This window comes from Ptiloglossa arizonensis, chromosome 4 (genome assembly GCF_051014685.1).
Source record: "Ptiloglossa arizonensis isolate GNS036 chromosome 4, iyPtiAriz1_principal, whole genome shotgun sequence".
In the NCBI taxonomy this organism is placed as follows: domain Eukaryota; kingdom Metazoa; phylum Arthropoda; class Insecta; order Hymenoptera; family Colletidae; genus Ptiloglossa; species Ptiloglossa arizonensis.
This window is the reverse complement of record NC_135051.1, coordinates 4721152-4745667: the sequence shown is the minus strand read 5'-3', so window position 1 is coordinate 4745667 and position 24516 is coordinate 4721152. Positions and strand designations below refer to the sequence as shown.

Sequence of the window (24516 nt, the reverse complement as noted above, 5' to 3'; positions counted from 1 at the left end):
AATATAATATAAATATTTGTATTCTTTCAAATATATCTCTCTTTGTTAACATTAATGAAATATTCATTGATACCCAAACCAATAGTATATAAGATTATTTTTATTAACGAAATAACTATAAATCTATATTTTAATGTTGATGTATAGTAATATCACATTAACCATGTATATAAAAACTTTGTACGTATAATTAAACAAATAATTCAAATCTAAAGTTTAACTGTACAGCATTATAATTTTCTAAACTATTTACCACAACCTATTCATAGAATGATTCGTAAATTTTCAAATTTACATATTCTAATGAACAGTAGTTTTGTTAGAATTACATCTTACTTAATGTTTGGAAACTATTACATATATATAAAACTGAAATTTATATATATATATATATATATATATATATATATATATATATATATATATATATACACATACATATACACAAGATTTTATAACAATCGTTTTTTATAAAAAATAGTACAATATAGAAGTTATTCGTTTAGAATAGACCATTTTTTAATTTATATTTCTAATCCATTTAAAAGCTAGTATGGTTTCATAAATTTTTGTCACAGCTGTGTCCGTATCATACTCATCTTTTAGATAAAGGAGTTTAATATTCTCTTGCGGGTGACATTCCAAAACATTCCATTTTTCAAATAATTTTAAAGAGTTTTTTATTGGATCAACACATAAACTCTCACCTATTTTATACAAAAAATTAACAGTATATTATTTTCTTATGATGTACTTGTACCATATTTATTATAAAAATGTTTAGAATTATTACTCACCATAATTTACTATACCACGATCTAAATTTGTTTTCAGTTCATTTAAAACTTCATGAACTAGATCTCTTTCAGAAAGCGATCGTCCTACTAATTTCCTAAGAGTAAAGGCGCTGAAAGTATAGGTATCGACTAAAGGTCGTAATAACGTGTGAAAAAATTCCATACGTTTTGCATGTTCTGGTAGTAAGCTTAGCTATCAAGAGAAATTTTTAGAAGTTATAAAAACAAACGAATGAATTATTCGTATTTGTAAAAATCAGCTTACTTTGTATTGAATAGTTTTAGTCCTATTCTTGTTAAAATATTCTTCATCTGAACTATCATCAAACGTTTGTGCATATCTTCTGCTCCATAGCTCCTCTTCCAGACAACATTTCTATCAAATAATTTACATGAGTAATGTTTAGTCAATGTCGTAATTATATTAGTATACAATACCTCTTCTAAAGTAATGATATCCATATACGAGAGATTTTCTATAGTTTCTTTAACAATGCGCTCCAATTCTTGACATGGTTTGCAAAAAATAAATTCGTACTTGAAAATATCACAGAGCTTAAGTGATCTCTTAATCAAGAGATCTTGAGATATTGTAATATCGTTTTGAGCAATAGCTACTGGATCATTGATCTGTGACTGCAGTTCAGCATACAATGCTGTTACTGAAAATTTAATAAATACATTAGAAAATTAAATACACTAAAAATTGACGTACTTTCTTACCTATTATACTATCCATAACATAACAAGTTAGCATTGTATTGCTATAATAGGACAGTTCAATTACATTTGGCAAAATCGATACAGGACGGATTGCAGTAACAACATTCGATTTAATTAGCGGGCCATCAACTGCTTCCGTAATTTCTTGTCTTTGCTGCTTTACTAAATCTGGACCCAAAATATCCAACTAAAAAAATAAGCAAAGATACATTTTACTTTAATAAAAAAATGTGTGTAATATATTTTATTACGATAATAACAGAATTATTTTACTAACAGCATGATTTATGATATCAATACTTTCTCCACAGAATGCAATATCTTTCTTGCGGTTATCTAAATCTTGTCTTATTAAATCACATGCTTTGATTAATTTATCTAAAGTGCAGCCATCTCGGAACTTGTTTAAAAGTAAAAACGCAACAACATTTGTCGACATTATTGGCGTTGAGGTAGAGCAATCTAAAAATCGTTTTCGTTTATAATATAATGTAGTACAATATAGTATTTCAAAAAGTAAATTTCCTCTTACCAAATACAATGTGTCGTGCAATACTATCTACTAATTGACGGTGTTCTTCCACAATAACATCTGTACCATAAAGCGATGAACTTGACATTGTGTACTTCAAAGGCTTTTCAATAGGAACTGTTTTCCCACCATTTAATTTATTTTGTCGAGCTTGAAAAGACTTCAACATCTCCTATCAATCAAATTACATAGATGAGTATTTCATAAAAATATAAACTTTATGGTAAATTGTAATAGAAAATACAATTAAAAATGATCAGAACCGTATCTTACCCTAAGTGAAAATGGTTGACAAAAATCAACTTTAACAATACCATAATTTCCCATTAAGGTTGCCCATATAGCTTTAATTGTAGACCCAAATGTTTCCATTTTCTTTGGTTGACCTAGCTGTTCTCTAATAAAGTTTCCATCAACAAGACGCTCATAATTCATTGTAACAGGTACCAGCAGTGCATCCTCAATAGTTCCATCCATGTATGCATCAATAATAATACTTAAAATACCACTTTTTGGCATACATGGTTTACCAGTTCTTGTTCGCCCACCCTCTATAAAGAATTCTAGATTATGACCTGCCCGTAAACTTTCCATTACGTATGTGTGAAGAGTTGCCCGATAAAGAACATCTTTACGGCCTATAACAGGGTCAATCCGACGTTTTATAAAAAATGCGCCTAAACCCCGCAAAAGCCACCTGTTTGATATATATATATATACATCAGTTACTGATATATTGAACCAACAACAGAAGAAAATTGTAAAATAGTCTTATAGCATACTCAAATAATGGAATTTTTAGATTATCTCCAGCTGCAATCAATGGATTTCGAACTTCATTCATCAAAAGAGTGAAGCTGATCATAATATAATCCAAATGACTACGGTGTAAGGGAAGAAATATCAAAGGAAGACCAGTGTCATTTGCCTTCTTCAACATGTCTATTTGAGAAGGTAATACTATAGCAGACTGTATAAAACATGGCAATAATTTGTAAAGAATCCATGCAGTCAATTTAAGTAAAGCATTGCTTATTCTGCTTTCCATTTCGAATAATATTGTTTTGGCTCTAGCTTTTGTTGTTGCCAAAGCCTTGTTTTCACTACAACCTTCATTATTAACTGCTTCCCAAGCAGTTAATTTGATCGCTTCCTTCAGTCTTTCATCATTTAAGACCTATAAAAAAAAATTAATTCATAAAAGTTATAAAGGACAAGATTTGTAACATTTTTACAAGCATAAAATATTTCTGTTACACTTACTGTTTGTGTTACTCTCGTATAGTTATACTCTTTACGGCTATAAACATGTGAAATACAATAAAACACTTTGGAGAAAAGTGTAGATCCTGGTTTAACTACCAATATATTTAAACCAAAAGGTATATGTTGTTTTCTAATAGTGTTTACCAATAAATCCTGTAACGAGGAAAAAATTAAACGAATTTATGGAAAACTTGGGAAATACGAGTAGCAAAAATTTATATAAAAATTTTTTTTTATTAGTCCGATTTTTAAAAACATTAAGGAAGATGTACGCATTATAGATGAGCTTTCAACCGTTCGTGGATGACTTACGTTTACCGGATATCCACGTACCACGATGATACGCAACCATCGTGAAAAAAGACCATGCGGTTCTTCGTACATTTTTCGTTTCTTTTTCTTTTTTTTTTTTTTTGTTTTAATTATCGCGCATTTATATGAATTATCATTACTAATATGGCGATTACGTATAAACTTTTATACATAATATTACGATAAAATAAGCGTCAATGTATCAAAGTGATTTATTTAATTGTGAAAATTATTAATCGAAATTCGTCAGAAATACATTATTTGTATCAACAGCCGTTACTATGCATCCAATGAAAGTCCATCCCAGTTAATTTTATACTGTATCTCTGGTAATCACAGCCTTATAAATAATACATTTTTTCTCGTGTATTGCATGAAAAAAATTTGTTCTCGTGCATGAAAAAAAACATACAGTAAGATTATGCAATATAAATTGTATATACATATACACAGGTAATGTGTTTTGTATGTAATTTTGAGCAGATAGCAATTACTCTACTTATCAAAGGAACTGACAGAATCCGATGTAGCAGTTACGTAATTAAATGTGCGTCCAAAGATGGCGCGTTAATTAGATAACGACAGATTTGTGCTGCCCGGTAAACGAAATTTAAACTGCATTGACGAGCGCACAGCAACTGTACAATGATATAAATAAAAATGTTCATTTCAATAATTAAATTTTCGTTTTAATCGAAAAAGATACATTTTACTAGTACTTTCTTAGATTTTTAAAATACTTTAACACCGTTATCTGTTACCACTGTCTGAAGTTATTTTACAAATCTTCAACGTTTACGGTTTCAATGAATGGACTTGCATACAACGAATTAATCACACGAAACACAATTATTTTAACAACACTATGGATATACTAGACATGTTAATAAAATTTCATCAATGTAACGAACTTTACAAATTTCAGATATTTAAAGAACCATTAAGGAGGGTAAACGAAACGTATACCGAAACTATCGGAACTATGCAAAGAAAGAAAGACGCACACGTGTGCAACCGTAATATTCACAATTTTACGCGTAGGTTGGTTACAAGTTTGCAAGCTAAATATATTTTTAGTGTTGTAGGAATGTGAACACGCGATGTCGACGTATTAAACCGTCCGCGCGTGACTTTTTACAGTATACAGACTTTACCCAATTCCTTTTGGATACACTAATTTGAAGAACGAAGGTACCTTAGAATTGGAATATTAGTCAAATTTTTTCAAATTATTATATCGAACGTGAGCGAGCAATCCAGATAATCTAACTACAATCGAATTAATATTAACTGCCCTTTCAGATTCATTTCTCCCTGTAAGTTTGATCGAAGAGGCTAGAGATAAAGCGATGGGAATATTTCAAGGGCACAATAAGGACGAATATCTTCCTTGGAATTCGTACAATCGTAAAGAAAAACTTATTTACGTAGCAGACTCACTCTGGACGCTGGTGTACAACTGCTACAACAATAATGTAAAAACGAAGGCTTTTCTTTAACAAGGACAGTCAATGGTTCGGTCTCCTTGATTTTAAACAGGGAATTCTCACGAATCTTTCTCGCTTGTTCTCTGCTTTGTATCCTCCTCCTATGTAATTGATGGTTCGTTCGACGAAGCTCTGGAACGTAATAATTCTTATACACAGACCGGATGACTATAGTTTATCGTCGAAGGAGAGTCTTACCCTCGAGTGAAAATCGAGCTGCGTCCGATTCTGGATTTCTCTTCACTTCCGTTTTGGCCTCCCATTTTGCGTACACCTCTTGCAAACGTGTCGAAAGTACGTCCACCATGTTATTGGCCCTACAATTGCATTTGAGAAGAAGTTCTTTTTAAACAGAATAAACAATTCGTTCCTTCACATTTTCGACGTATTTTTTTCATGGAAAATCGTTTGTTTGTTTTTCTTTTTTTTACCGTCTGTCACAAGGTACTTTGTACTATTTACAATTTTCTCAACGATTAATCGATGACCGTGCTAGTTCGTTACCAAATTCCTTTTCGTTAACGACTCCCCGCTGTGAATTTCATCGGGCACAGCGAATATAATACAAGCATAATTTCACGGGCGTTGCTCTCGAATGCCACCGTGCATCATTCACGGTCGATCTCCGACACTTTTAACGGGTCGATACAGTTGAATGCAACAGGGAATTGAGCGGATGCGGTTTCTTTTTTTTCTCTCTCGATCGTATCCCCTTGAATTGGACGTTAAATGCTCGCGTGTGTCGTTTCGCAAAAAAACCAATATAAAAATGTGTCGGTAGATAAACAGCATCATTGTATCACGCAGACACGGTCAGCACGTTAAAAAATGAAGAAATATCGGTCGATATCAAAAAATTTAACCGCAAAAATCAAAGGTCGGGCAAGAGATTAAGAGATTGAAAATATAAGTTCTCTGTCGCACGAGATAAATATACAGTACGTCCTCTGAAGTTTCGATCGTTTCGCGACGAGGGGTACAAGAGGGCCGTGGAAATCGCATTTTTTTCTAAAATAGCTCATTTTTCAAACCAGAAAGTTGCTTGTCACGTTGAATACAATTACTTGGACAACGCGAGTCAATTGCAAATCGCACTATACTCTGTGCAGACCACATGGGGACACAAAATTACCAAGAGTTACCCTTTGTTAGACTCGCGTGATTCCTAGTGACGTAGCAATTTGAAAGGAAGAGACAACGACAGGGGCGACAAGTACCCCGAACGAGTCGAACGAGTCCCGAGATTAGAGATCGTATAAATTTTGAATTTGATGACAACAACAACAATAACAACAATACGCCATTTTACACAACCGAAGGTCATTTGACAAACGACATTTCCTTTTATTTCGTTCCACGGAGTTTACCAATCAATTTCACGAGTCAATTAGTGTCGACCAATTAGTCTCGGAAGATAATATTATCGTTTTGTACGGAAAAATTACGAGCTTAAATCAATAATGAGATGACTGCGTTGTTGCAATTGTACGGAATAATGTGGAAAAGGGTGCAGCTAAGTAAAAAGTAATTCTTTTTCGGAGTTAATAGAGACTTGGTCGACAAGGAAGGGTTGCGGATAGTATAGATTAAATATTAAGAAGAAACGTCAAAGTCAAAGAACACGAACTACCGTAACATTGTACACGTGCGTCAATATCGAATAGAAACGACACGATCAGGGCCCGGTAAACGTCCACGTTTATCGTGACAAAGTTACGAAACAATCGTATCGACGTACTTCACGAAAAGAGATATTCGGTCCAGACGATTCTAATTATGCGCCAGTGTAGTGTATATCGTTTACATAAATAAATATTAAATGATCCGTCCTGTCGCAGAAACAGAAATGCACGAGGAAATTGGTCGCGTATAGTAGCAGCAGCTCTTTCGTGGTAGAAATAAATCGTGACGCGAGACTGAGATCGAGTTTGTCGACGACAGAGAGAAACAACATCGAAAGTAATTCAGCACCGACTCCATTGTCAGGGTCGTCTTGGTATACGCGACTCGTTTCGCGATTCTCGTACTACGGACGTTGTACCGACCAGAAGATGAGCAACCCCGCTTTATTAGCTAGAGTTCAATAATAATAATCTGTGTAGCAACTTTTGTATTTTCTCTCCCGTTCATTCCGAACTATTTTTCAGCGGAACGAGTACAAGTTTAGAGATTGTTAACGATAATTGCCAAAGTCCAACACGATGGATAAAATATCGCGAAAAAAAAACCAACTTCAAAGACACCGAAACACGAACGTTCCCTTCTAAGTTTACACGATGCACGAGATATTAAAAGTATTGTCCCACCGACTGTCCGATTGTAACTTTGAGAAGAGACCGCCTTTTCGTCAGTGGGGACTGTGCGTATCTATCAGTGCAACCGCGTCTCTTTTTCGACGGACCGTCGTCTTTCGTTTGAAGTGGATACGATAATGACGATTAATTAACCACGGATTGCGCGATACGAGTGTTTAAGTAATTACAGGTAATCGGTACGCTGTCTGCTATCGTTTGACGAAATGGGACCGTGTTTATTGTTCATTATTCCGTATTTACGAACAAATCGATGAACTTTGTAACAGAGCGATCCCGTTTGTGTTCTAAAATTTTGTTTTCGAGTTGCAACGACATCGAAGCTAGAATACCGAGTCGATAAAGACCGAAGATACGTGCGCGGCACATCATTTATAAACTTTACAGATGACACAACTTTACGAGAGAACGGCTGAAACGATATGCAGGCATATTTTATCGCATTTTTTTATAGCATTCGGCGCTATGATATTTATCTTCGCAGTCGGGTCAAGTCATCGAGGGCAAAGTTTTTGTATCAATTTCGCGAAAACGTCGAAAACGATCGTCGTTTTATCCCTCGCCGTTTGGATGTTTATTCGTTTAAATTGAATCTTCGCGTTAATACGTGCATGCATTTAACAGAGTTCGAAACCGGATATTGCAAAATTTATTCTCAAAATCTACCGAAAATTGATGCACTTGATTAACACGGAAATGTTAAATTATGAGATTCCATCGCGTAACATCTATGATGTATTCACAATGCATTGAAAATATTGACGAAATGTGTTTTTCTTTCCTCTTGAATCGTACAATAACACGAATTCCTGATTGTTCGTGCGTGCAGCGCACGATCATCGTTAAGATTATCTAAACAACTTTCACGATATTCTGCATTCTTGGAAACCTTCGAATGCACGTGAACTTGAAAGTTCATATTCTGCAATAAACACCAGTAGCAAATTATCAATATAGCTTCGTACGAACCGCAGTTGCTTTAAAGGTCGATGCCTTATGCAGATAATGAAAATACATTGACCTTATTCGTAGTTAAAAGTTCCGCAACTTATACAGTGTTTCGTTTGAATGGATGTACACGAATGTCGTCGAAATTGATAACAAGGTAAAAAAATCTTTCGAATAAAAGGTAAATGTCTCTCAAATGGTATATTTTAGTAGACCAGAATACCAGAGATCTTTGTTTCCATCTTCAGTTTAGATTTTCTCGAAGATAAAGGGCTGCGCGGACAAATTTTATTCTTCGTCTGTAATTAATTTTGTTTTAAAAGAAATCTACCTTCTTACTTTGAAGTACTCTATACAGTGTCGAATCATGCCCGAATAAAAACCCAAAACATTGATCGTTCGATAGCATCACTATCGCATTTTACGGTAAACTCGTAGCGTTTGCATAAAACGTATACAGTTGGTTACACGAGTCTCTGTGTACTTAATTGGCACGGTGTTAAAAAATCGAATAAATCAAAAGTGTACCCTGTTATGGGCCTTATTTATGTTCGCAACAAAGAATCGACGTAATATTTTATTTAACACTGATACCGGTTGTTCTATGAATATAATAAATATTACTTCCTCGAGATACTACTATCGAACGATGTAATACTCTACTGTTATGTTGCAGATTTATCGAAATGTGTGTAAATTCTTTCAACCGATTGTAAATACAATGAATCCGTAAAGATATCGAATACACACGTGATTCTTGTGCGAAATGTTTCACAGAAAGCAGCGAGAAATACAACCGACGAAATTCTTCCGGGGCATGCATCGGATGAAACGATCGTTATATATTACCTGAAGTTGAAAAAATAGAAGAGGACTCCGAAGAAAAGGAAAATTTCAACGAGGCCGTCCATTTCCGCGTGTTCGTGGATCGCGCGATGCGCCGCTCGCCGTAAAAAAGAAAAGCAACACGGCAGGCTGACTGGTTGGCTTTCGTTAGTCCGTAAAAGAACGCCAAACTCAACTGCTCGTTTTCATGATTTCGATCGGCGTTTATCACGATTCCGTTCGATCGCGGAGGTTCGCAATCGGGTAAACTTTGATCCGCGCGTCGACCGCCGTGAAGGAAACGCCACCGATCACCTCGACAAAATCCATAGATCCGAGTCCTGCGACGTTATCGTGAACGCTGTGCACCGGCACCGATTTTCGTCGAACCTTCGAAGCAATATGGTGTAACGGAAGGCTGCATCGGCCGCGACAATCGCCGGCGACTTTCTACCGCAATACGTTAAGTAACCACCGACAATATTCGCCGAGGACAGTTCACTGACTCCCTTGCAGGCTACAACGGGGAACGCCTGGACGCTCGCAACATCGAAACGCGTTCTCGAGGCGTGCAACCAGAGCACTCTGCTACGCATTTATTCGTCTGAATCGTCCAAACGATTTTGAACATCTCGATCAAGAATAAATGGAATTGTCCACGAAACTATTTTTCTTTCCACTATTTGTTTCAAATTCGTCGAAACGTTAGAACGTATGAAATGTTATTTCAAAGGTCATATCTTTTGTGTGCTGGGTAGAGTTGTTAAGGTTACCCCTTTGACTTTTGGTGTTCCGTTTTCGCTCTCCAATTTATCATAGAACGTATACGAATTTTAATCTTAGTTTGAAAATAAATTTTTCGAACGGGTTTTACGTTGAGTAGATTCAATTTTGTTGTTAGCTGCTAGCTGCCGGTTACACAAGCCAAGAATTTTGGATAACGATCTTTAAAGAGTGTTGACGGATGTACTATTATATTTAACGTATCGTACAGAGAAATTATTTGGTACAATTTCTTTCAACTCGGAATGACAATCATGACAGAAACATATTATGAACGAAATAAAGAAATACGCGTAAAGTTTCGTGTAGAAACTGTTTTAATTAAATATATCAAGCTCTAAACCAGTTGCGCGTGTTTGAAATTTTGAAAATCGACATTTCATACGCACCAACTTAATGTGAGTAAACAGTTGTCGGCTAATAATTAACAGTGCCACAGTTAGTGCACGGAAATATATAAACTAAGATTTAATTCAATGAAAATTAATATTTACGAACCAATACAGTCAAAAACAATTTGTACCTTAATTTCAATGATGCACCAACTCCTTCGATTTTAATCGCGAAAATTGAAAGTTAAAGGGCAGAAAAAGGGAATCTCACTTGTCGAAAGAAAGCGTATTGACAAAGCCCATTCAAATATTTCCCGTGGAAAGTTGAATCGTAAACATTACGCGGAGAAAAACATTACAAAAACAAAATGCCAGTTTCGATTTCATTCCACGCCGATGCAACTACCGCGAAGGTCGAATCATAACTGTAGCCGAGACACCGAGAGCCACGTGGTACACACGGTAAAATAACATCCAGAGTCAATGTTGAATAATAAACTCGATGATATTATTTTCTTTTTTTTCTGTTAAACATGCGGTCTTTCAGCAATATTAATCAGAGGTGAGAAGATTACGATTTGTAAAAATAGTTGTAAAACTCGGTGATCACTTGCAAAAGTATAGAATATGATTAATGGTAGTAGCCACGGTAACGATGGCGTTACTTTGCATCTGCCAATAGGATTTCACGGTAGTATTATTAGTCGGGTTAAAAAAATAATTGGCATTACGTTCGTATTTTTATCACGTGTGTTCGTTGATGCTATATACATAAAATGTATACTTTAAAATCAGAAAAGAAACGATTTAATGTGCACTTATCGATTGCAACGTAACACCAACTCGATCGGATATTGTATTTCAACCGTTCAAAAGATTCAATATTTTTTATCGATACCACCAAAACGATACGATTGAAATTTAAAAGAAAAAAGATCGCACTTTCGATAGTTCCTTTCTATATGTATTTGCGCGATGCGCTCTAAACGATAAACAACATTCTCGAGTAACAGAATACAGTATGACCTAATGTCCAGTTATTTCCATGGTACTCGTAAATTAATCCTATTGAAAGCCGTTAACGTTTTATGTTGGTCTTTATTGTACTTCAATTTGTAACAACGCATTAAGATTCTTTGGTTTACATCCAGAAACATTTATTGGTAGTCGGAGTACTGACGAAAGAATGATTTCGTATGAAATTACACTTTCTTCTCTGTGCGCTACTTTCACAATCATCGACAGTAATCGTACAAGATAATACTATTAATTATATATTTTGTTTTATTTTCTATCCACAACCATACATTACATAATATATGTTCATTAATATATTAACATCTTTGTTTTTATCAATTTTACTATTATATATTAATAATTGGAAATTGATGTTAAACAGTACATGTTATGCATAAGAAATGTCAAAAACGAAATTCTTTTAAAAAAATACATAATTCGAATTTGAAGTGATTATAAAATAATGATGATAGTACTAATAATATGTAACATAAAAAGTATTAGATTACAACAGTAAGAAATCAGATTTCTGTATTCGATGATCTAGTTTACTTTATCTTAAACATAAAATTGATAAAAATGTAAAACATAACCTTTTCTATGTCGCACATCAAACTGATGTAGAAATCATGACTTACCCTGTGTTGGTATTTCGAAAAGATTCAACACATTAACTAACTATTGCATTAATCACCCAGCACACATGTAATCGTTTGTTAACAAGTTTAAATACACATTACAAATTACACACCATAATAAATGATGTACTCTTGCATATGTTTCAATATTCTATGAACAATGAGTGTAAGTTGAAAGCAATGTAATTATGAATATACAATTATAAATATTTAACGATCCAATATTAGTATTTAACTTGAATAAAATTTTGTGTAAAAACTTTAAGATTATGAATATTTTATAATACTTTGATACAAGTATGTTTATACGTAACCCGATGTATATTTGATGTCAGAAATGTAGTAATAAATTGACGATAAAAGAACAATCTTTAACATACGATATAAATTTGTTAAAAGCAACATAATTCCTTTAAATATATTATTGATAATTACAAAATGAAGAAATTAAGCATGTGATACTTATGCAGACCGTGTAATGTGGCGCGCGTTGCAAGCAAAAGCACGTGTGACACAATAAGCGCTACTTTGTAGTGTTAGAATAAATAATCCTAATTGTTGAAAAGCAATAATTGTTTAATTATTGTAACAAAAGCCAATTTTATTTTAACTAACTACGAAAAAATGGCGGTAAGTGAGAATAATTTGACTACTTAAAAACAATAATCAAAATAATAACCTAGATATTTTCTTCACATACATATGTATGTAAACCTATATAATTTATTTTCATTTATTGTTAACATTGCTTTTAAGTTATTGTTAATTTAAATTATTAAAACAATATGATACTTATCTTCTAATTTTATTAAAACAGAAAAAGCTTAAAATTAGTTTAATTAAAAGAAACAATCAAAAAAGAACTAAACTTATGAAGCAAGGGAAACTCAAAACGAGACGACATAAATTAATAAAAAAACAAGGTCAAAAAACTGTAACTTTGCATCCAGAATCTTTTGAAGAAGAAGAAAGTGACCATGGTGAAGATCTAATGAATATGGTCGATGAAGATGACTTAGACTTTCTTAAAGAAGCTATTTCTAACAAATCTTATAATTTGCTAAAACAAATACATTTGAATGAGTATGTTCAATTACTTTTATTATGATAAATTGTTAGAATATTTTCAATTATAATAATCATAAATTGGGTGTAATTTAGGACAGTCAGTGTTAAAAAGAAAGATGACAACCAGAAAAGAAAAATTGAAACTACATTAGAAGAAATGTATGAAAATAATATGTCAAAAATCACTGAAGATGAAGGTATAAAGAAAGTTCGTATGTTACTTCCTACAAAAACTCAAAATGGAATTATAGAGAGAAGGTTGATGGAAGAATTTGACGATAAAAATAATGAAAATAGATCTAATGAGGAACATGACGCACAAGACAGCAACATAGAAGAAGAAACAGACTTATGTGTAAGCTTTAATTCAATTTTGTGCAATATTATGAATGATTAAGAATTATTTATTTTTATAAAAAATGTTTCAGAATAAAGGGGAAAATCAAAATAAACGACCTGTGTCTATAGTAGAACTTTTAGCATGTCGTAAAGAAGTGTTAAGATCTAAACGTTTAAAAATAGGATTACTTTCTAGTAAACTTTTAGAAACACCAGAAAACAAATCTGAAAATTTCAAAGCATTGCTGGAACTAATGGAAGAAACTGATCCAGAAGTATATGTTACCATTAGAAAATTAGCAACTGTATCTTTATTAGAAGTTTTTAAAGACCTGTTGCCGTCTTATCATATTCTTCAAATTCAACAAGAAGGTGTAAAATGTATGCAGCAATGACATTTGTATAACAATATTATTTGTATTGTAAATTGTATCATGTAAATCATAAAGAAAAATCTTTTGTCTTTTTAGTTAAAAAAGAAACATTGGCACTGCAAAATTATGAAGCCACATTATTAAGGAACTATAAACATTATTTGCAAAAGCTAGAGAAAATGTCCAGTGTTTTAAAGAAGAAGAAAGGAGATGGACGACAATTAAAAGAACAACAAATTGAATTAGGCAAACTTGCAGTAACGTGCATGTGTGATCTTTTAATAACACATCCTTACTTTAACTATTCTATTAATATAGCAAATTTTCTTATACCATTATTGGATAATAAATACGAGTTCATAAGACAACATGTGGCTAAATGCATTTCTCAAATATTCAAAGAAGATAAACGTGTTGAATTGTCTCTCACAGTAAGAAATTTATACTTACATATTTATATTTACAGCATTGTATTTTAATTGTGTTCTAAAAATACATGTATTGTTAAAACTTTCAGATAGTTCGTAGATTGAATCAGTTCATAAAATTAAAGGCCCATTCTGTTCACTCTGAAGTTATATCTGTACTTTTGTCTCTTCGTATAAAAGATGTAAACTTAGATAAAGAAAAAGTAGAAGAAACTAAACAAAAAAAGCTTATGTCTCATAAACAAAGAATTCTTGCTTTAAGTAAACGTGAAAGAAAAAAAAATAAGAAACTGGAACAAGTAGAAAAAGAAATGCTTGAAACCAGAGCAGAAGAAAATAAACAATCTAAACAAAAGTTGCTTACTGAAATAACAACTGTAGTGTTTACAATTTATTTTAGAATTTTAAAACAGACTCCAAATAGTAAAATATTATCTATTAGTCTGGAAGGGCTGGCAAAGTATAATAATTTGTTATTGTATTTAATTATGCATTGCATTATGTGTTGTCTAATACCATATCAAAATTATAGGTTTGCACATTGTATAAATTTGGACTTTTATCAGGATTTAGTAACTGCCATAGATAAAATAATGGAAGAAGGTAATCTAAACTTGAGGGATCAATTGCATTGCATTCAATGCGTTTTTATGATATTATCGGGTCAAGGTTCTGCATTAAATCTTGATCCTTACAGGTTTGTGTTGAAGGAAGTAATTAATGCTTTAAGAAAAACACTAAGATTAAATTTATAATTATATTCTACAGGTTTTATGTACATTTGTATAAGAATGTATTAAATATCCACTGTGGTAAAACCCATCCAGAGACAGAGATTCTTATAAAAATTTTAGTACAAGTTTTAATTCACAGAAGAAAAAGAATTACACAAAATCGCTTGATAGCATTTATCAAAAGAATGGCTATTGTAACTTTGCAATCACAGCATAATGCAATCATCAGTATTCTGGCTATTATAAAACAAACTATGCAACTTGGAAAAGCAGCAGATGTTTTGCTAGATACAGATTGCAGTACTGGAGATGGCTTCTATCAACCAGAATTAGAAGAACCTGAATGTTGCAATGCACATTGTTCAGCATTGTGGGAACTTACGGCTTTACAGGTATGTATTTATAGAAATTATTAACAAATATGATTTTTTTAATGTCACTATTATTTTCTATTAATTAATTATACTTCTATTTTCTGTTATTATTAGCGACATTATCATTGTATTGTTCAAAAAATAGCAAAAAATATTGCTTGGGGAGTACCACCAACTGGAGAAGGTAGTTTATCTCCAGAAATTACAAAATTGTAAGTATACGTTTTTTTCTACATTAATTAGTACTTTATAACAGAGTACAAATTATTTTCTTTGTTTTAGAACTCCAGAAGAACTTTACATTGAATTTGATCCTACTGGTGTGGTATTTAATCCAGCAGTTCCAGTTCCCAAAAAAGCAAAAGTCAAAGGAACATTAACAACTCATTTCTTTATAAATAGCAAATTCAAGGATTATGTTAATACTATAAACAACACTGAATTATTTGCAGACGGATATGTAGATTTTTATGCAGCATATAACAGTTAATATTACATGTAATACAAGAATGAAATGAACAGTATGTTATTTAAAACTGTGCATATTTTATAAATAATTAGAAATAATTTTTATAATTGTTTTATTAATTTAAATAGTATAATAGATTTACAGTCCTAAATGCCTCATACATAGTCATGAAATATATACTGTTCTAAAGTAAATAAATTAGAAAACAATATTTTATTGTAATTAGGAGATTTCTCAATGAAATGAATGTCTGTAACAATAATTGTGACTCGTACATTTATAAACCATTGCCTTATGTTTACAATGTAATTATATTTATTATCACAATTTATAGAATTTCATATCGAATTAAGATTATTGAATACACATAGTGATTAGTAATCTGATATTCAAAGACCAAAGGAAAACAGAGAATGTCCGTATTTTGGTCAAAATTAATTGTTGTAGTTATATTTTAGTTAATGGAAAGTTCTACCAAGTAAAAAATTAAAAATAGAAGAGGATTGTTGCTTCTATATAATTAGAAGCAAATGCTAACCACGTGCTAGTATCTGAGAATGAGGAATCTGTTTAAGCTTTAGGTTGATAGTAGTTATGCGTTTAGGTACTCTTTTATTTCTTCTTTCGCAGGTTTTTATAAAACTTACTAAATTCCTTCTCGTATAATTTTAAGAATAGAGTTTGTTTATTTCAGTTTTTATTTATATTATATGTCTGGATATCTTTGTTTTCCTCCAAGTCTCCATTTCATCTTTAGAACGTTTGTAACATATTCAAATGTTTACAATAAATAAAATATACCAATGACACATTAAGTCATGCTTGAAAGTATTAGTCTACACATTATTTGTTATAAATTTTTTTAAAGAACTTAAAAGTATCTTTTATTTCTTATAATCTGTGCAGAATTAAAAAAAAACAACTCAGTATTGATTTTATAAAATGCTTTCTATAATATTTTTTACAAAAGGAAATCTGGAGTTGATTAAAACGTTACTGACTGAAAATTGTTTTTTAAGATATTTCTGTAAAATGTATTCTATATAGTTTTCCTCAAAATTTTTTTTACACAATGGTGACACTAGTCGCATTTTTATTATAATTATAGTGCAATAAGGAACCATATATATTTGTTAACTATTAAAGCTATTTAATTAGTTAGATTTACATAATTACATTTGCAAAGTCATTACATCATCAATTCTAGCAGATTGTGTATTATTTTCTTCATTTACACTTAACTTTGTTTCGGTTGAAGTTTGTTTTACATTATCATGGTTTGTTGATGATGTTAAATCAATTCTCTGCACAGGTATATATTTACGTTCTATAATATTCATCTTTATAGCATCTTCTATTTCTAACAATTCATCTGTAAACTTATCGTCATTCTTTGTTAATTGTTTTGATGTGATTTGTGCAAATTTGTGTTCATTTTTGTCAAGGTTTAAGAGTTTGGGTGTATTGATTTTGTCAACAGTCTTTGTTACAATAACTGGCTCATTTTTATCAGTTTGATGAAGTGGTTGAGAATTTCTTTTTGCAAGAATTATCTTAGTATATTTGATAGTGGGTTGATTTGTACGAGTTGGTATGGGAATTGTAGTTTTGGTTTTGGATATAGTAGAATTTTGAGGTCTTGTTTGCAATATTACGTGATTTAGGTTTTGCACAGCTACATTAGGACATATAATAGTTTGAGTAGAAGGTGTTACAAATTTATTAGTTGTTTGTTGTAATTTATCTTGTTTGTTGCTTATAAGAACTACTTTAGTGTTGCTATTCAATTTAGATGTACTTTTTTCATGCACATCTACAGGTACAGTTACATGCGACAAAGGAGGATTCTTTTCAATAGAATTTAAATTATCATCATCCTTTGCAAAGATTATTGGTATATCTAAAATGTTTCCTAAATCATCATCAATATCATTTATAAGACAGTTTTTTTGTATTGTCTGAGGTTTTGCTTTATGAATTCTTTGTAAACTAGATGTGTTGACTGTAATTTTTGGCATTGTCTTTGTAGATTTATGGGTAGCTTTTATTTTAGTAGATAGTGGTAAAATAGTCCCTGAATTGTGACTACTTAATGGAACTATCACTGATGAACAAGCAGGTTTAGCATTAAGAGAACTTTCAACCATAATTATATTCCCACACGGTGTATTATGAGAGTTATCGTTGTTGTTATTACAGGTTGTTACTTGTCGAGGTAATTGTGACATCTTGAACGTATCCAATGAATGTGTAGAACTGAGCATCATGTGCGAAGAGTTACTGGTTGTTGCCATGTTGTCCATCACTATAAAATACATAGGTATGTTTCAACAAGTTTTTACAATATAAGCTATCAGATAATTCAGTGAATTAATATGAACACCACTCAAGGATTTAAATGTATCTTCAAAAATAATGAGAAAACAATTATTATGATATTGTAAATCATGCAAAAATTGTTTAAACATATAATAAAACATTTAATATTTCTATGACTAATTTTTACATTAACTTTCATTATGTGTCATCAAATTACCATCAAACATGTAACTAAATTATAACTTGTATACAAAGTTTTACTTAACAACTTTTTATCAGTATGCTATTTAAACTAAGAGAAAGAATATTAAATAGAAAAATTCATGTCTCTAATTTCATTACAATATTTTGCACACACTGTTAATATAGAATAGGACTGGGGTCAGGAAACAAATAAATTCAAATTACATGAAAAAATATTTATTTAATACAAAATAAAAGGTAGTGCTAAATATTTACAACACATTACTTTAGATATTTTTGAATATATAAACTTATATTAACCGCAAAATAATACAAATACATGCTATATTTGGAGATTGTTTGTTACAGTACATGCTAAACAAATATGTAAATCTTGTTTGTATTTTTATGGAGCAAGAATAATTTATAAGGAATATTTTGTTCTACATATACAAGTCCAAACAAGAATATAAATGCACTAATAATAACAAGAAAAGTGGTAAGACTAGAAGTAAATAAGATCCATCAAATTTATTAATTTAATATGGTTATTCTATAGAGACACATTTGATATGAAGGAATTAAAGTTTAAAACTATATTTTATGTTCATGATGGCAAAAAAAGGAAGAAGAATTTCTGTAATTAAATTTAAATATAGTTGAACAAAAAAAATTATTTTTGTACCCCTATATCAATGGTGTTCATGTATATGTTTAACTTGTTCATAAATCGATATAAACTATACATTGCCATGTAAAGTTATATAATGTTTTCAAATTGAAATAGTAAATTATAGCAGAGCATAAGTCCAAAGTTACTTTAGCAAATTAAAGTAGTTTTGAAAAATATGTCAATTGATAAAAAGTATACGCGAGGTGAAAATTTTAATCTATATATAAAATATTAATGTTGCATCTACAATAATGGAATTTATACAAAAGAAATTAATAGAAAATAGTTAATAGATAACAAAACTGATATAGTCAGACTGAAAATGATCAGTGCAATCTTTTTGATATTAATTTTACAGAAATTCTTGTAATGGGAATTTATTTTACTACTCTTATTTTGTGCTTTCTTATTATGTTTGTTTTGTAATTATTATTTTTAGATCACGATTGTCTTGAAATATATTTGTTATTTTTTATGTGTACTGTATATGTATGTATAAAATATATTTCAAATATACATGTTACAGCTGCATAATTTTTATATACATATGTACAAAATTTATTACCAAATTTTGAAAATGAAATATTTTCGTTTGAAAAAAATTACCATTTTGAGCAGATAAAATATTTTTCTATTGTACAAAACTTTACCAGATAAAATACTTTTAAAAAATAATAAATCTGAATCAATTTTATAACTGCTTTCTTAGATTAAATATTTCATAATTTTATATTCGTATGTTTTGTGTACATTTAATAAAAAACTAAAAAATATTACGACATAGGTAAATTACTTAGTATCTGATTAGATAATAATATTCTACCTTTTGATATCGTAGATGTGGTTGATGCTACACTAGGTGCCACAGAATTGTTAGGTGTCAGTAGAATACTGGAAGCTGATGATACACGTGCTGATGATGAACTAGTGGCAAGCGTAAGAGTATTTTTCCCATTTTGTAAAATATTTGATAAATTTCCATTCGATGTACCAATTGTACATTTGCTGTGTATTGCTATGAAAAAGCAATTTTCCATATTAAGACAAGAATGGGTAGAAAGAAGTATATAATGTATTAGTTGTACAAAGTGTACCTGCAGCAGTTTGAGTATTAACTCTAATTTGGTTTCCAGATGTCGTCAAAACGTTGACCAATTTTGCATCACCATTTTTGTCAGGAATATTAAAATGTCTGTAGTTGTTTGATATTACTTTAGAAAACCCTTTATTCGATGAAACAATTGCTTTCATTTTTGAAACATTCTGGAGTTGCACATTTGTTGGTACAACCTTAGGCACTTTAGTAGATGAAATTGAAGATTTAGAAGTACTTTTAATTGCACTAGATACAGTTTGACCTGTTGATGCCGGGGCTAAACGTATTGGACCAATAGGCGCCAAACTTGCCAATGAACCAATATTTAATGTTATACCACCATTATCTGAATTTGAAGTTTGCTGAAATAAAAGTAAATGTTCTGCATTGACTTATTTTAACAAGATGAAGAATATTTAAAGTTATTACTAGTATCAATTATTTACCTCTCCAGAAAGCCTAGATGTTATTAAATGCTCTACAAAGTGTGCTTTTTGATTATTAATAACTCGAGGTTTGCGTTTTACAGTCTGTGTATGACTTGTATGTGCACCACTTACTGCAACTAAATTCGATTGGGTACCGAATGTTCCTACTTTAGAAATTGTAGTCGATGGTGTATTTTGTCCAACAGATACTGTCGAAGAAATAGGTGTATTTGGTCGAGATTTTTTTATAGTTGGAGAATTCGGTTCACTTTCAACAGAACTACTCGTTGAATTTCTTCGTTTTCGAGGTTCTTTCCTGTTGTTTTTGCTGTCATAATTTGACAATAGTGTGGACCTTAATGGCAATGGATGTGGTTGCAGAAGAATACTGCCTACAAAATCTCCAATTTCATCCAAAATACATCTGTCTACCATACTTTGCGTAATACCCTCTGATATCTTTTTTGCAGTAGATATTCTTAAATGGTCATCTGCAGTTCCAACTACTACTAAACCTGTTTCAACTAACATTTTTTCTCTAAGATCTTCCAAGTCATCGGGTTTTACAAGCGTAGCATTTTGTCCTATGACAAACATAACAGGACATCGAATATCCATTAACATATCGTCAGGTGTACCCCTTTTCCCTTCAACCGTTGAAAAAGGAAAACCAAGACAAATAACTGCGGTTACATGTTCCATTTGTGCTACCTGCAAATGATAATAATAATTCTGTGTAATACACAGAGTATATGAAGACAAAAAATGTATACCTGACATGCAAGGGCAGCACCAGTATTGAATCCGACGAGTATTATTGGTCGCCCAGGACAATCACTTCTAATATCTTGAATTTTTGTTCTTGTAGCTTGAACTAGTTGATCAACACACACCATCATTGTCATTCTATTGGCTGCTAAACCTAAATGTGTATGAACAGTAACAACCATTCCTAAAGCTCCTAATTGTGAAATCCACTTGTGTTGTCGAGAAGAGATATTAGATCCAACCCCAGAAGGGGCTATTATCAAAATTGGATTTCCTGGCAATTTTTTCTATAACAATAATAATTACATTTACGAATCTAGGCACAGATATGTTATGATAAACTGTGTGATAAAATATATTTACAAGTCTATTGCTATTTAAACTTGGAGTAATTGGATCCCACGATCGTTTGAGAAGTGATCCAAGGGTTTCCCATGTTATAGAACCTGTTTTTGCATTAATATTTGGCTGTACAGCAATCATTTTATCGATAAGTTGCGGAATTTTCAGTCTCAGAGTTTGCAATATATCGAGATAAATTCCAAGATATTCTTGGGGAAGATGATCAAACAACAAGCTATGCAACCACTGAGCAAGTCTCCAATCCCAACCAGCCGATGCCAAAGTTTCTCGAAATCTCCTTGTAGCTGTGTCAATTGATGTTCGTCGAAAAACTGGTTCTATTGGACTATTAACTTTGGCTATTCTTGCAAGTCTTTCCGAATTTAATATTTTAAGGACTTTGGTAAATATTCGATTTTGAACAGGCGACCAAAGAATTTTGTCAAGTCGTTCTTCCCAATCTGCATTTTCATCTGGCCGAGCAAAATTTGCTAATCGTTGAAGTTCATCCATTTGATGTCGAGCTCTTGTTAAATCTACTGGCGGTAGTAATGTTTCGCCATAATCTCCTTCTATATCAATTTCTTCAACCTGAACAGGTTTCTCCCTAATATGTTACAAATTACAATATAGGTACAGTACAGTTATTTTATAATTACGTAATGGTTATATTTAAAATAAAGTAATTTTTATTCCTTACGTTGACAAATTTTTTTTGGGAAAAAATAATTTTTTTATTGGTTTTACATAAACATTTTCTGGTTTCCAGTTCCATGGTCGAGCATAAGAATGATCTTTTGCTATTGCATCAACTTCCATTTCATAGCATCCAGCAATCTGTTGCAAGTATGTTGTTAATCTATTTGGATTATCATCAAATGTATCAATGATAGGACTCGGTACTCTAGAACCACTTATCGATGTTGAAGGTATTGTTGATGTTGATATCAACATTATTGTTTTAAATTATTAATATACAATACATCCATAGGTGGAATTAATTCTTTTAATAGACATTACTGCAACTGTTTAAACATTTCCTTATACGACCATTATTTTATTCCTTGAACCCATACCACTATAAAAAAATCAGAATATTATATAAATAAAAATTGTACAACATTACACAGTAATAATATTACTCATTTTTATCATTATCACAATCGGTTGTAAAAATAAAAACTATTTAATACATAAAAAAATCTTTATTAATAGCATGTAAGAAAGTGTAAAGAAAACTAACACATAAAATACATATATAGCAAAACTACATACTTGAAATAAAATTTATACATGCATGCACAAATAATTTCTTCCCTTATATAAATTACATTCTATGAAACGTATATTTCTATTATAAAACTAACCTTTACAATATGTCAGATTGAAAATTTGTAGTTGTACTGTCACAATATTAATTATTTTGCAATAATTGGCAATCTGATTTAAATACAAAATGATTTAATGTATTCTAACATTAAAAGAAGGTACAAAAACATATATAAAATATATTGTAAATACGTAGATACCTATGTTACGATACGTTGACTTCAAAATAACTATTTTGTCAACGAGAAATAAACACTATCACTTGACTTAATTAACACGTAACGTGACACAATGCATAAAATGAGAAGGAATAAAATTAATAAAAACCTATGTAGGTAGGTAGGCACACGTGTCCATTAATTGTTGCCGTTTGAGGGGAATATGGCACGTTCAACGCAACCCCCTCTCTATTCAGGTAAACTCTTGATTATCACTCCGATGAAACACCAGATGGTGCTATTTAAACTTTATGATACGTATCAACCTAATCAACAGATTATTATTCGTCGAATACGTATATATTGTTGCATTTTAATACATTTGTATATCATTTATAATCATTTAAATAAAATATGAAAAGTGTCGTTTATTTGGATCAAAATTTTTTCATTGGATCGATCTGTTGTGGATACTAAACATCGGAGGATGATGGATATTACGAAGATTGAAACCACAGAAATTTTTATCCCGGAATTGGCGGCTTCTACAAAGCAGAGAAAACAATGCCTTCTTCTGTGTTTGCAATATTGTTCTTTAGAAGCGGACTGATAAGATGAAACGGTAATCGACCATTTGAACCAGCTACATAGTCGATTACTCGCTTATGTAACAAGGAAAGGTAATCGGAGTGAAAAACAAGTAAGCAAACAAAAATAACGTATTCCATAATTGCTTGACAGAGCATAGACATTCGTAGATGGTGGCCTTAAATCAAACCTTGACTAAGCTTAAAATTAAAGATTTCGCGGCGGATACGATATCATTGTTCGATGTTTTGTGTTTTTATTTTATAACCTTCTTCGGTGAGATATCTCTACCAACGTTAAACGAAATACGAGCTCAATAACGTTTAACCATCTTTTTGAAATACATATTTGATTGGGTGGTTGGATCTTTCCCCGCCCACTGAGTAGTCAGGGACTCGACGACTTACTGTGCAAGGTCCTCTTTCCTCCCGTGAATGTCGAAGAGATGACACGTATCAATAAATCTGCGAGCATCACGAGGTGCGTATACCTTAGACATTGATATCTATATAATCTTTTTCAGTCACTATTATTACTCTCGTTTTCTTTTTACCAGTTCCTTATTTAATAGTAATATAATGTTGATTATAAATTCAAACAACACGATAAAGAAATTTTGTTCCTTTTCGCGTTTATTTCTCATTCTTTACCGTATCAATTGATACGTATACGATTCGTTCCTTTAGAATAAATTACAATTTTGATAAAGATACTTCGAGTTAACTTATTGTATAATTACGATACGGCTGTATTTATTCCGATAAGTATTTTTAAATTTATTAATCTTTCTGTAATAGATCGCCAATTGTAACTGTAGCGCATGAGTCGTAGCAATGGCGCCATGACACTCCACGATCACATCGAACGATTTTAA

At 31.5% G+C, this 24516-nt stretch overlaps 3 protein-coding genes across 8 annotated transcripts; 1 reads left to right on the top strand and 2 right to left on the bottom strand.

The window, feature by feature from the left end:
• Positions 1 to 454: 454 nt before the first annotated feature.
• Positions 455 to 12136, bottom strand: Mino (glycerol-3-phosphate acyltransferase mino). Of its 4 annotated transcripts, XM_076308767.1 has the most exons (14): positions 10509 to 10753; positions 9227 to 9592; positions 5316 to 5434; positions 5071 to 5249; positions 3316 to 3471; positions 2835 to 3229; positions 2326 to 2749; positions 2053 to 2224; positions 1798 to 1982; positions 1521 to 1707; positions 1236 to 1459; positions 1063 to 1173; positions 798 to 990; positions 455 to 707 (listed from the first exon to the last, which is right to left on the bottom strand). In XM_076308767.1, exons 2-14 carry the CDS (start codon positions 9286 to 9288, stop codon positions 520 to 522), a joined length of 2595 nt encoding a protein of 864 aa, XP_076164882.1. In that variant the 5' UTR covers positions 9289 to 9592; positions 10509 to 10753; the 3' UTR covers positions 455 to 519. The 4 variants fall into 4 exon arrangements, with proteins under 4 accessions (XP_076164882.1, XP_076164884.1, XP_076164883.1 ...); XM_076308769.1 differs by lacking the exons at positions 9227 to 9592; positions 10509 to 10753 and adding an exon at positions 11973 to 12136 and having other exon boundaries at positions 456 to 707; XM_076308768.1 differs by lacking the exon at positions 9227 to 9592 and having other exon boundaries at positions 456 to 707.
• Noc3 (Nucleolar complex protein 3) lies at positions 11762 to 18242 on the top strand. The gene is made up of 11 exons (XM_076308772.1): positions 11762 to 12602; positions 12790 to 13055; positions 13134 to 13395; positions 13469 to 13760; positions 13850 to 14184; positions 14271 to 14641; positions 14714 to 14878; positions 14950 to 15307; positions 15404 to 15501; positions 15572 to 15810; positions 17958 to 18242. Exons 1-10 carry the CDS (start codon positions 12597 to 12599, stop codon positions 15777 to 15779), a joined length of 2361 nt encoding a protein of 786 aa, XP_076164887.1. The 5' UTR covers positions 11762 to 12596; the 3' UTR covers positions 15780 to 15810; positions 17958 to 18242.
• On the bottom strand, positions 16744 to 23402 carry Rcd1 (Reduction in Cnn dots 1). Of its 3 annotated transcripts, XM_076308765.1 has the most exons (9): positions 23097 to 23402; positions 22935 to 23007; positions 22268 to 22645; positions 21589 to 22174; positions 21231 to 21512; positions 20476 to 21168; positions 20028 to 20391; positions 19757 to 19948; positions 16744 to 18063 (listed from the first exon to the last, which is right to left on the bottom strand). In XM_076308765.1, exons 3-9 carry the CDS (start codon positions 22519 to 22521, stop codon positions 16931 to 16933), a joined length of 3504 nt encoding a protein of 1167 aa, XP_076164880.1. In that variant the 5' UTR covers positions 22522 to 22645; positions 22935 to 23007; positions 23097 to 23402; the 3' UTR covers positions 16744 to 16930. The 3 variants fall into 3 exon arrangements, with proteins under 3 accessions (XP_076164880.1, XP_076164879.1, XP_076164881.1); XM_076308764.1 differs by having other exon boundaries at positions 22935 to 23402; XM_076308766.1 differs by lacking the exon at positions 22935 to 23007.
• Positions 23403 to 24516: the final 1114 nt, after the last annotated feature.